We start from the raw sequence: 13,158 nt of genomic DNA, 5'->3' as shown, positions 1-13,158 counted from the left end.
TTGTGATTTATGTTTCGTGGCAGTAAACTATCACTGGAAACTGAACCTATCCTCCACATTTAAAGTTGCAATGGTACATACACTTAGCAGTTCTAATGACAATAGTTTGCTTTCAAACCAACCATATACCACCAAAGTACTTTGCAAGTACGTTCTTTGACTTGGAATGAAATGGTTATATTAGTTTCAGCATGTATTTCAGTGACTCAAAGTTGTTCTTTATTTCAACTAGATTCTGTTGTTGGTAATTTTCATGTGTGTGACGTTGTTGATTGCCAGTCTCATCTGTCTCACATTACCAGGTACGTGAACATCTAATGGCAAATTTTCTAACCCCTCATATATATAAGTATATATAAACATTTGGTGGGTATGTTTGTATTGAAGGTTGTGAAGATCAGGGAGCAATGAATAACCATCATATATAATTAGTTATTGGACCAGAACTTCCACAGAGTAGCAATCACAGATTGCTATTCCACCTCTATTTACTTAAACTAAAATGCAGCTGCACCTTTCATGCCTGACCTTCTGACTTGGGCCAAGAGAGAATAGTACAGTGCAGCTGTTCAGGAATCCCCTCAGTTGAATGCAAAGGAGTCGGGGTAAAGGAAGCACTACTGCCATAAAGTTCGTAGGTTTAAAGGGCCCAGCCAGAGAGAAGGTAAGTGGGTAAGATTAGTGGGGCTGGGTGGAGTGTAGGATGTTCAGTGGGGGTTGGAGGGTTGCGGGATGGCCAGTAGGGGGTGGGAGGTGAGTAGGATAGTGGGGAAGGGGTGACATTTTGATTGGGAGGTGGCGGCGTTCTGATGGGGGTAGAGGTTTGGCCGGGGGGGGGGTTGGTCAGTACTATAGTTATCCAGGAGCTAGAAGTGGTTTTAATTCTTCCAACTTTTCCTGGGTAGATATTCCTGAAAGACAGTCAGAACCATCCAAAGACTGTGATTTTAAATCGGATGGTTCCCAGTGTATGTTTGAACAGAAGTTTGAACTGCCCGGGCAATTGCTGTGCAATCCTTACGTGGGGACATCCATGAGGGCCGTCCAGTGCATCTTTGGCATACCTCCCAGGTGTGACACCCCAGAGATTAGAAGTTACAGATCTTTAATCTCTTGGCCACCTATTACAGCAGGGGTTTCAAGTTCCTGACAAGTGCTTGAGAAGAGGCTAATAAGTGCTGTAGTTCTTCAAGAACTTGAATTTCAGTGTGTGCGTGTCACTCCACTAAAAAGAGTATAGATACATTGGAAATAGACAGAGATGCGTTAGAAATAGACAGAAGAGCAACAAGAATGGGTGTATGTATAAAAGGCTATGAGGAAAGATTAAAGAAGTTTAAGCTTTGGGAAGTAAGTGGGTAAGAACAGACCTCACTGGGGTATAAAATGGAGTATTAAGGTGGTATAGATCAGATGAACCAAAGATATTAATTCAGGATAAATTGAACAACAAGGATCAGTAGAAATTTAAAATAACACTTTAGCTTTGCTCAATATTGTTAATGCATGTTTAAAATTATCTCAAAGGCAAAGTGGAATGAAGGACATTTTAAGGCATTCAGGAGTTGGGTACTCAGCTGGGTGAATCGAGGCTTTAAAAACCCCGGATGAATCTTTCATATTTAGATTAACATGGGCTTTATCTTCAGATGGAACTAGAGTGTACATTTCTACCTTGGTATGAGTTAATTTTTGACCATGCTTTTGTGTTACATTTTTCAGTCAAGCAGTCACAACCTCCTTATATTGTGTCCAGTTTCAGCAGGTCGTTGGCTTATGTCATTTTGGACTGGGAGTGCCAAAATCCACGAGCTTTATACAGCCGCCTGTGGATTATATATCTGCTGGTTGACTATCCGAGCAATTACAGTTCTGGCAGCATGGATGCCACAAGGGCGAGATGTTATTTTTCAGAAACTAAAGGAATGGTCCCTCATGGTGAGTCACTTCAGCTGCTGAATTTAGTGTTTTTTTTTAATAATGGCATATTCAGGTGACATTTAGTACAGTGGAACAATAACTATTGCTGTAATTGAAGAAGTATCAATGGTGTGTAGCTTGGAAATCAGAAGCAATTTTTATAAATAATATGTTAAATCTAATATCTCAAAAGTGACAATTTTTATAAAAATTGTCATAGTTTACATAATTAATCTTCATGTTGTCAGGTTATGTCAGGCTCTGAAGAAGGGTCATAAGGACTCAAAACATTAACTCTGTTTCTCTCTCCATAGATGCTGTTAGACATGCTGAGTTTTTCCAGCATTTTCTGTTTTTGTTTCAGATTTCCAGCATCCGCAGTATTTTGCTTTTATATTGGCTTTTTATGTCATTCTTTGAATTTTTACAGCCTTTTTATAAGTGCCAGGTGAAATCTAAATTGATGGCATAATTCATTGCTGCAGTCACAGGCGTGTGTCATGGTAGTGGGGGAGGAGACATGTAGACTAAACATGTTATGCTCTTATTGAAATGGCTTCCAATGCAGATCAGAGGCTAGAAATTCTGTGATGAGTAACTCACCATCTGACTCCCCAAAACATATCCGCCATCTACAAGACACGAGTCAGGATTGTAGTAGAATGCTCTCCGCTTGTGTGGATGAGAGTAGCTCCCATAACACACTCGACCTTACACCATCCAGGACAAAGCAGGCCATATATGGGCACCCCACCCACCACCTTAAACATTCACTCCCTCCGCCACCGATCCACACCCTCCATCACCAATGCATTAAGGCAGTGAGGAGTACCATCTACAAGATGCACTGCAGCAACTCATCAAAGCTCCTTCAATAGCACCCCCCTAACAGCTACTTCTACTACCAAGAATAAGAGCAGCAGCACATGGGAATACCATTACCTCCAAGTCATAGACCATCCTAACTTGGAAATATGTCACCGTTTTTCACTGTAGCTGGATCAAAATCTTGGGACTCCCTCACTAACAATATTGTGGGTGTACCACATGGACTGCAGCAGTTCAAGAAAGCGGCTCACCACTACCCTCTCAAGGGCAATTGGGGATGGGTAATAACTGCTGACCTTGCTATCAGCATCCACATCCCATGAACAACAATAAGTAAAATTACGAGTTGCTGTTGCTCATAGTGCAGGACAGCTGTAGTGATGCCTTTCCTGAAAAGCAAATTTTAGAATTTTCTCACTTTGCAGTCATTTCTGCATTGTTCATACTGTCTTGGATTGTAGCATGTTTCATAAGATGAGAAAGTGAATATCCTGTGCAATGCACAGAGTAGAGAAAATTGCTGTCATGGTAAATATCTGTTTTTTGGAATGAGTATTGAATTTTGTGGATGCCGTTTCCTGTGAACGCCATGTTTTGGTTACATGATACAAAACAATAGTGCAAAAATTGACACCAAGGTATGAATAAACACTTTATATTTTTCAAAACTATTTAATATCTGGCCTGCAAGTAGATTGTCTTCTTGTAATGGCAGTAGAACTGAGGCACTTTTAGATGTTCCCAATATGTAACTTTAGAGTAATCTGTGCAATGATCTACAATCCTTCAAAAAATTATATGCAAACCACAGTTGAAGTTGATATGGCAATCTGGTATACATTTTAGTGTTTAAAAGGTGTTGCAGCGCTCAACTTATGAGATAAATCAGTTGTACAATTGGTTGTAAGAAAGGTTCTTCAGGCAGTAGAACCGATTCAACAGAAGTTATTTTCCAAGCAGTTGAATATTTGCTTCAGTCAGCCAGACATGCCCTGTTAGAACTCAAAATTGCTCCCAGTACTTTTTTGTTGTTTTGGGGAAGTGTGTAATGCTGTGAAAGCATTATCTATTGCCCACCCTTAGTTCCCATGAAAAGGTGGTAGACTTTCTGGAACTGCTACAGTCCTTGTAGCAGTGGTGTTTGGTAGTGATTTCCAAAATGTTGACCCAGCACCGGTTAAGAAACATTGATATGGCCAAGTTGGCAAAATGTGTGCCTTAGAGGAGATGATGATCATCTTGGTTTATATTAAAGGGAAAAAAGAGGTTTAATACATATGTTAAAGACCTAACGTATCAATCTTGTATTTTAGTCTCCATTGTCTTTATCAAAAAGTGTCCAGCAAACTTTTTTTGGGATGAAGAGGCTGAAAAGTTGAGGATTTTCACAGTGACACCTCAAAACTGAAAATGTTGCTGTGTCATATTGTGTGCACATGCAAGCAAAAAAAAAACACTACTACTTAGAGAACATTACTTTTAATTAAGCCTGGCGCACTTACTGACTTATTTATTTTTAATATTTATAGCTGACTATTTAAGAAGAATGTAACTGAATATGCAGGAATGGTTTTGCTATCTTTTCTCCACAGATAGTGAAAACATTGGTAGTGGCTTTGCTGCTGGCTGGAATGGTTCCTCTTCTTTTGGGACTCTTGTTTGAACTAGTTATTGTAGCTCCTTTAAGGGTACCTCTGGATCAGACACCACTCTTTTACCCATGGCAGGTATGTGACTAGCCTTAAGTACCTTTTTCAACACCTTGCCTATATAGCACGTATACCTCACCAAATACATTCCAAAGGAACTATGGAAGTAAATCAAATTATGTTATCAGTAAACTGACATCAGATTATATCTTCATTAGATATGTAAGATCCTAAAACCAGGGTGGAAACTTATAGGACCTTGTTTCCATAACTGACAAATACTTTGGATTTTCAATAAAGCAAAGCAATCTTATTGAGAGTCTTGTGGCTGTTTTTGGGACCTTGAAAATAACTGACACAATTTCCTACAGCACTGAGGATTTCAAAGGTACTTAGCTTATTATAAAACACTTTGGTACATTGAGGTTATAAATGGTGCTATGTAAATGCAAAGTTTGATTCACTATGGGAAAGTCATGGCAAGAATTACTCTCCATATTTCCATACTGTTTGATAGTGCAAGCAGGGAAATCTGTTAGTTTAACCCATGCCCCATACATTAGTGACTCCATTAAGTGAATAGTGCTTGGAATTTTCAGTGACTCACGATGTATAGTTTTAATTGTTTCATGACTGTAGTTTGCTGCTACTGTAGTTTATAATTTTTGTTAAAAATCATCACACCCATCTTAGGCATATCCAACTCTGGACCAAATGAGAAAGAAGAATTCCTTGAACTACTATTTAGAATAAAAACTCTCATTAGATAATCAATAATTTGACTCATGCCTGTTGCTTCACAAGGAGGAAAAATGTTGGTAGGCAAGTCGTCCTGGGAGCCTCTGGCACACCACCTGAGTCAGTTCCTGGGATCCTTAAATAAGAAATAACTTTGGATGGAAAGTGCAGAGTTGAAAAAGAAGAACTTGCATTTACTTGTTGCCTTACATCTTCGCGACGCTCTAGAGTGGTTCACAGCCTGATCCCAGAGCATTTTGCAACCAGTGGATTACTTTTGGCCAGTTGCTGTAGCAAATACAGTATCTAATTTTCCAGAGTAATGTTTCAGAGAATCTGCAGTCACATTCCAATTCATCTATTTCTAATTGTAATCAAGAGAAGAATGGAAAGGAGCACTGGGCGAACTCCGTTTTTCTGATAGATTCCATGGTGCTTTCACATTCAACCAAACAATCAGAGAGAGTCTCCATTTAATGTCTCACCTGAAAGATGCACACCTCTGATGAGGTAGAGCACCGGGCAGCCTAGACTGCTACCACTTGAGTCAAGCTAAAATGTTTGAGAACCTTTTCAAGGGTACATCAAACTTCCAGGACCTTTACTAGTACAAAATGTTCCAATGTTGCGCCAGAGGCTAAATGTTGAATTTGCACCTGTCAGCTGTTGTTCATATCCCCAACCGCTACCAGCACTCCTTTTGGGTTGCCATTAATAATTTCTGTCCAATAAGTCACCCTTTAGGTGATAAGTACCATAGGCTATTTGTAGAGGACAGTGTCTCAGCAAAGCCCTATGCAGTCCTTGTGGCATCTGCACATGCAAAATTTCTGTTACAAGTCACTGAGTAACAAACAAAAACCCTGACCAATTATGCTTTTATATATTATATATCTTCCTTCTATAGCCTAGGGGCACCAAAGCAAATTATCTCTATGATGGGTGAACTGACCACAGAATTGGATCAAACCTGGGATGACCCTGTATTGGGTAAACAACACTTCCGTATGTAAATTCATATAACCATTTAGTTATTTACATAAATAGAAATGGCAAACCTGCATCTGAGGCTCAGTTAATTATGCCTCTTGGTTACTGCTTTCAAGGGAACTTAATCCAGTATGTACTGTGATTTGGGTCATTCTTGGGTTTTGAAGATGAATCCCACTTGGAAAAACAGCAGATTGTGAGAGGAATGGCCATTGTAATTTAGTACATAACCTCCTTCTTCACTTTTTGATGTTGATGTTTCCATTTTTGATAGGACTGGGCTCTCGGTGTTCTCCATGCCAAAATAATAGCTGCTATAACACTGATGGGACCACAGTGGTGGCTGAAAACTGTTATTGAACAGGTAAAAATCTCCTTAAAAATATATATATAGGAAGTGTGGAGGAAATACATTGCTATGTTAATATCAATGTTAAATTATTTTCCAAATCAATAATTGATTACATTGTTACAATTGCAGCTAAACTGCTGACACTGATCTGAATGTATGAGTTCCATTGGTAAAATAAAACTCGGGACCCAGGGAAGACAGTCTTGCAGTGTTATTATTTGACACCGAAGGAGTTTTGTGTTTAATTCTTTGTTTAACATTTTTGGCAATGTTTGTAATTTGGTTTAATATGTTAAGATGTAGGTCATCATTGCAGTGACAAGGAAATGTACAGGTCACGTACTGTCTTATTATTGCAGAATATGTATTTGTGCACATGTATTGCTACTGGGCACTCCTCATGCGCTCCTTTGATTTCAGGGCATCAAAAACAAGCCCTTCCTGGGAGGTCCAGGAAGGCTAGACTACCCCCAAGTGATTGGCTGGTTTCACTTTACAAACAGCAATAACGGGTCTGCAATAGCAGTTTTAGTGCCTTCTGATTTTAACGTTTTATTGCTCAACATTACAACCCCCTCTCCGACTGAGATTAGGAAATCAAGTGTTGCCAGTTAATTACCTCTGAGTCTCACATACCACTCTGTGTCTGGCACTAATATATTTTCATACTTATGTCCCCAGCAAATTACATACCTAGAGAGTAAAAAAAAATGCATTGCTGCTTGTGTGTGAATTTATACATCGGCATAAACTGTCCAAATTTTTTTTAGGTCTATGCAAATGGAATTCGAAACATTGATTTGCATTTTATAATTTGCAAATTGGCAGCACCAGTTATTGCAGTGCTGCTGTTATCACTCTGCCTGCCATACGTTATAGCTGCTGGCATTGTACCCCTACTGGGTAGGTACTGAATTATTTGTCTGAGATTGCTTATTTATTTCAACAAACTAATGACCATTTGATGGCACAGTGCTGTTTGACAACCTATTCTGACAGAATGGTTCTGCTTGTCTGAATTTTCTCTGTAGTTAAATACCAAAGTTCAAAAATAGTGTAGGTTGGAGCCTCTAAGTACAATTCCTCCAACTCTGAACAGGTTGTTAGAAATTGTGTTAGAAAAATCACAACTGTCTTGGATACATCTGTCCAGCAGTAAAAATTGTAATATTGAAGCCATCTCCAGATAAGATAGTATAAGTATGTTGTCCATTTTATCTAAACATTTATAGCCTTATGAATAGTTCATAAAATAACCTAGTTGTTTACCTAATGTTCTGAAGGCTAACCTAATCATTTAACCTTGTCACTAGAACAGCCAGTTTTGGCTTCGAAAGAATGTTGAAAGAGCTGAATTAATATGTATGATTAAAATTTCTGGGGAAAGAAGCTATTACTTCAAACTTAGCATCATAGCCCCAGGAATAAATCTAAGTTTACTTCCAACTTGCTTATGTGTGCAACATTTTCACTATAAATTTTGATATCTATTGCCCCTTGTTCCCCACTGTTATACAGGAGTAACTACTGAGATGCAGAATCTAGTCCAGCGTCGCATTTATCCTTTGCTTCTAATGGTGGTGATATTGATGGGAGTCCTCTCCTTCCAAATCCGCCAATTCAAACGCCTCTATGAGCATATTAAAAATGACAAGTAGGTATTTTACTGGACAATTCAACATGTGCCGGAGAATAAAAATGGCAAAACATTCTAATGCTTTTTCTCATCCTGAGTTTCAGTCCAGTCAAAGATCCCTATGTAGTTTAGTGGATACCTGAGATGGAATTAAAAGATGTGAGCCTATTAATGGTATTTTAATGATGAAGTAGACCAAAGTTAAGCTACAGTATGAATTTCATCTGACCTTTGAGACTAAATGATAGCATTAACTCATTTATACCTATTTTTTATAATGTGTGACAATTTCAATGAGCTTTTCACAGGCTCTTATTTTTGGTGATGAACATTGTATCTTACGGTCAGAGGGTCATTTGAGACCTCAGATGGTTACGTCTTTTGCAAGTCATCCCAGTTAAGGGTGCCACGCTCGGTTATGAACCATGGCGAGCGGCAGAGCCAGCGAATTTTTGGTGGTGATAGCAGAAGAGCTAAAACCTCGAGGGACAACACCTGATTATGGGCAGATTATCCTTTGGGAAAAGGACTTGTGTTTCCTTTAAACGTGCATAAGGAAGGCAGGTGGGAAACCACCTCATGTATTCTTTTCCCCCGCCATATTACTCATTTGAAAATGGGAGGCTCTTAAAGTAGAGGAAGAGGAAAGTGCAGGATGATGAGACATGGAGAAATGAGCAGAGGATCTGTCCAAGCCGCAACGACAGTATATCTGCAGTGCACAATAATGTCAACAGAAGGGTTTGCACTCCTTTATTGTCATTACTGGTTTGTTGGAAACTGATATGGATGATGTTTCCCATGAATCCAAAGGCATTCATTATAAATGAAAGATTGGTCTGTTTTTCTGGAATAGTTCTATCCTTGATAGCAATCACAATTCATGCCAATATCTCATCTGCACATCAAGTGGGATGTACCTTCCTTTGCTTTTATCTTGTATCAGTAAGAAGCACAAAGTTGTTTAAAAACAAAATAGAACTACAGCACTAATTTGAAATCTGCATATGTAGCAGTTGTAGAAAGTAAAGGGATGGTCTGGATTTCTGCATTGGACTGTCTTGCTGATGACACCACCACAAGCTTGCTTATGTCATGTTTGGCTGACTTAGTAATGAATTATGCGGCTAAATATTTTTACCACAATGTCTTCAGGAATATGTATCTTAGATGTTAGTTTAATATTCAAAATATGTGCATTGTGTGATGGTATTTGTACCTTTTTTTTTAAACTAGGTATCTCGTTGGTCAAAGGCTTGTTAACTATGAGCGACGGACGGGTAAACAAACAATGACAGCTGCGTCACCTTCTGAGGAGTAGTGGGTGTTAACTGACCCTGCCATCCCTCTTATGTGTTTTTTTTTCCCCCCTCTTCTCACTACCCACCCCCCGCCCCATGCATTTTTGCTAATATCCAGCAAAAGAAAAGCCCAACACCATCCTGTTTTCCTTCCCAGTGCTTTCTGATAACTGTATATGTGTAAATATAATGAACATTGAGCCCCTTAAAGATAAATGAATGTGCATTGTAAATCTTAAAATATGTATATTAATTTATTAAATGTAGTCATCACTTTATTTGAACTGTTGTCCTACATTTTGGGAGTGATGGTGGCACAGAGGCAATATAGTGAGGATGTGTTTGTAAACTTCATGAGCTCACTTTTTTTAGAAATGTTCATACTGGCTGGTGTTTTAATACTCTGGAATAAAAATAAACTCTTTTAAACAGGAAGAGTAAAACAAAACTGCAAATGAATGGCAACAATGGAAGCTCTCCATATGATTTTTTTATCAACACACAGAATTCATAATATGGCAATTGTAAAATTTACTTGGAACAAATTCTTTGCGATCCATAGTATTGAAGACCACAGGTGCACTATACCAGTATACCATAATATGGCCCAAAAGAAGCTGTATGTAACTTGATGCAACCTTTGGCAACAATGTTTTTTTTCTTAAAACTGCATAATATCTGTTACTGATATAACTCCAGAATGCAATTCTGATCTCATTTTTGGGGATCTCTTTTGCAGTACCTTGGTTTAACAGGTTGATTTGCTGTCCTTTTGGCAATGTGAAGGACATTGTTAAGGTTGAGGTTTAGACTTATTGCTCAGGCAATGTCAGAACACCTAGTTTTTATGGTGTCTACACTTCAGACAGATTTCTGCCCAATTTTTATTCTATTTTATAGCCATGCCCTTTTTTTGCCCTGTAAATGCCAAGAATTATGAATGAATATCTGTAGTGTTCAGTGAGTTTATATTCTGCAGAAACAATGTTGAGCAATTATGACACTGTCTTTGCTGATTGTGGACTGTGGTGTATTTTACAAAAGACCAAGTGTATAAGAGCTAGGTAGATTTTCAGTCTGAACTTGTGTTTTTCCCCTTAATTGGTAGTACATATGCTGAGAGTGATTTGTTAGTGCATCACTTTTAAAAATGATTTACTGCTCGATGATGAAAACTGATATTATTAGCTAAACCTGGACACTTAATGCAATTTTCCTAAATTTGATTATATCCCTACTTATTTTGATATTTTATATATATTTTTTAAAATCTGCAGAAGTAGCATGTTTACACAATCTGTACTTTGATATGCAAGCTTTACTTTAACTGCAGATGCTAGTACAAGAATGGGTTATATTATCAAAAGATGATAAATTATTTTCATTAAAAATATTGTATAATGCAGCTGATATTTTACATTCATGACTGCATTTGTGTGCAACCATATCCTACAGTATAACTGCAGTAAATATCCAGTTATAATGAAATCTTGCAACACTGACCAGAGTTAAAATTTCAAAAATTAAATGGTCCATTGAAAAGATTTAATCTAAATTCACTTTAGCTAAGTCAACTTTTGATTTCCGTAGATTTATATTTAATGCAGGATATGGACAACGGCCATCTCTTTCTCTGTGTCCTACCCCCAACGCCTTCAGACATACACATAAAGATGTCATCTGTGCCATTTAATTGTGTGCCTGCAGGCAAAACAAGCCTTTTGAGAAGGGATTACTCCTTTCCTTTCTTCATATCTCCCTTAACAAAACGGACTTTAGTCTAAGCAGCTGGGGCTGAAGTTCAACCTCTGATAGAGGCCCAGGTGTAAGCATCAACCAACGTTGTGAATCAGATTTGAATTTCCCAGTCAGCAATCCAGTACTCTATTGGTCTAACTCTTGACTTTTTCAGTAGACTTCTCCATTGTGAACCTTGTTCTTTTCTTAAGGACCTAATATGAATGTCAGTTTCTTGATTTCATCATAACCTGTTTTGAAGATGTATATGGTTGGAAAGTGAATTCATGCAGTAAAGATTAGATTCACCCTTATGCTGCTTGCACAAAACTACTCATCCTGCTTGATCATGGGCAATGCGTTTTCAGTTCAGAACTGCATGAATATAAATCTAATTGAAATAATTGTCAGTGCAAATATTGGTCTCCATTGCTCTTCCTTGTTGATAGCATTTAGGATGGTTAGGTAAGGTGTGGAACTGTTACCACTGCATTTAAGTGGGGAGGGGTGAACTGTTTTAGCTTCCATAATTTTGCCAGCTTCTAATAAGCATGTATCCGCAATGTAACATTTGCACATGCTCCTGACCTCTGAAAATTTGCTCAGTTGGTATTTTGTCTCTGGATTAGACCTATTTTGCCAGTAAATCAAAGGAAAGCAGAGCACAGCACTGGTGCAGGAATGAAGGTGATTTCTGCTGGGATATACTGAGAAGTCAACTGTAAATGTACTTTATTTTAACATTTAATACAGATATTAAACAATTCTGGAAAAACTTTTGTATTTACAAAGGTGACATTTAGGATGGTGTCATAAAACATTTAATATTATGATCTTATGTTGTAGCTGCTTTCTCTATTCACACTCCACTTTGCAGTACATAAAGAGATACGTCACTGGACCAGTTAATAGACTTTTTCTCTAATTTTCTGCATGATTTTACTCTCCTTGCCCCTCTCCATTGATGTGCCCATTTGACTATGGCTATCTCAGCTGAGCACACTTAATGTAGCATTCTTACTTATGCAGTTCCAGCAGAGGTCACTGGTTCACTCAAATAGCAACCCTGACTCATTATCCCATGCACCAGGGATATACTGCTGTTCTGACTTAAATTAACTAACTCAGCTTAAACCAGGGGAAAGTGATTTTTATAAATTAACTGATCATTAAGTTGGTCCAGTGGAAGAAATTGTACGTACTGTATTTATAACCTTCACTGATTAATATTGAGTTCATTTCATCTTGAGTGTATTTAGATATAAAATTCTGGGGCAGGAATGGGATTACGGTAGGAGACTACAGTTGAAGAGCTGGCATTAATGCAGGGCCAATGTACTGAATGGCCATGTTTATATCTCTATGCCCAAGGAGGGACTGGTTAAAAGAATTTAAAAGGTTTTTTGTTTTGATGGAAGCTGGTTATACATGCAGCAGATGCTCTTGTCAAGACAAGAGCAAGCACAATGAACTTGAATCTTCTTTGTCTCTGGCTTTCTTGTTTTGCAGGTAAGTTCACATTTACATCAGTTTAATGGAATAGTCTCAAGGAAATTGTTTCATTAGTAAATGATTTCCCTTAAACAAAATCAACCCATATTGAATAAATGGTATGTCTTTAAAAACGCTGTCCGGGGTTGGGGGGGACATTTATCCTCTCCTTACCCATCAGTTTGTGAGATTTTCATACATCATTCTCTCTGTCTAACCAATTAAAGGAACTAGTTTTTTTTCCCTGCTTAATCCCATCATAAACCCTCATCTTCTCGTGAAAAGAGCTCCACATTTTCATCTATGCTCATATATTCTGTCATTCCTGGTGGTATCTTAGCAAATTTCTACTGATATTTTTCTTGAAGTGGGTGATACCCAGTTGGGCCTAACTAGTGGTTTGTGTAGGTTAAAGATAGATTACTTTGTTTTTGTGCTCCTAATTTTAAAATGTAAGAAAGTGTTTTTTAATGCTTATCAATTTTTATCACTTCTAAATTTTGCGCATTTGAACCC

The 13,158-nt window shown here is 38.0% G+C and overlaps 1 protein-coding gene across 3 annotated transcripts in view; it reads left to right on the top strand.

Moving 5' to 3' along the window:
- Nucleotides 1-11,984, top strand: part of march6 (membrane-associated ring finger (C3HC4) 6) — a 100,295-nt gene extending 88,311 nt beyond the window's left edge. For all 3 annotated transcript variants that reach the window (XM_041183805.1, XM_041183807.1, XM_041183806.1), the window contains exons 20-26: nt 233-302; nt 1,757-1,938; nt 4,341-4,475; nt 6,400-6,489; nt 7,248-7,380; nt 7,996-8,131; nt 9,350-11,984. In XM_041183805.1, coding sequence (XP_041039739.1) covers nt 233-302; nt 1,757-1,938; nt 4,341-4,475; nt 6,400-6,489; nt 7,248-7,380; nt 7,996-8,131; nt 9,350-9,434 — 831 coding nt within the window. In that variant the 3' untranslated portion in view covers nt 9,435-11,984. The remainder of the gene's footprint in view (nt 1-232; nt 303-1,756; nt 1,939-4,340; nt 4,476-6,399; nt 6,490-7,247; nt 7,381-7,995; nt 8,132-9,349) is intronic.
- The last annotated feature ends 1,174 nt before the right edge of the window (nt 11,985-13,158 follow it).

This window comes from Carcharodon carcharias, chromosome 3 (genome assembly GCF_017639515.1).
Source record: "Carcharodon carcharias isolate sCarCar2 chromosome 3, sCarCar2.pri, whole genome shotgun sequence".
NCBI lineage: Eukaryota > Metazoa > Chordata > Chondrichthyes > Lamniformes > Lamnidae > Carcharodon > Carcharodon carcharias.
The sequence above is the reverse complement of the archived record's forward strand: the minus strand, read 5'-3'. Positions and strand labels throughout refer to the sequence as shown.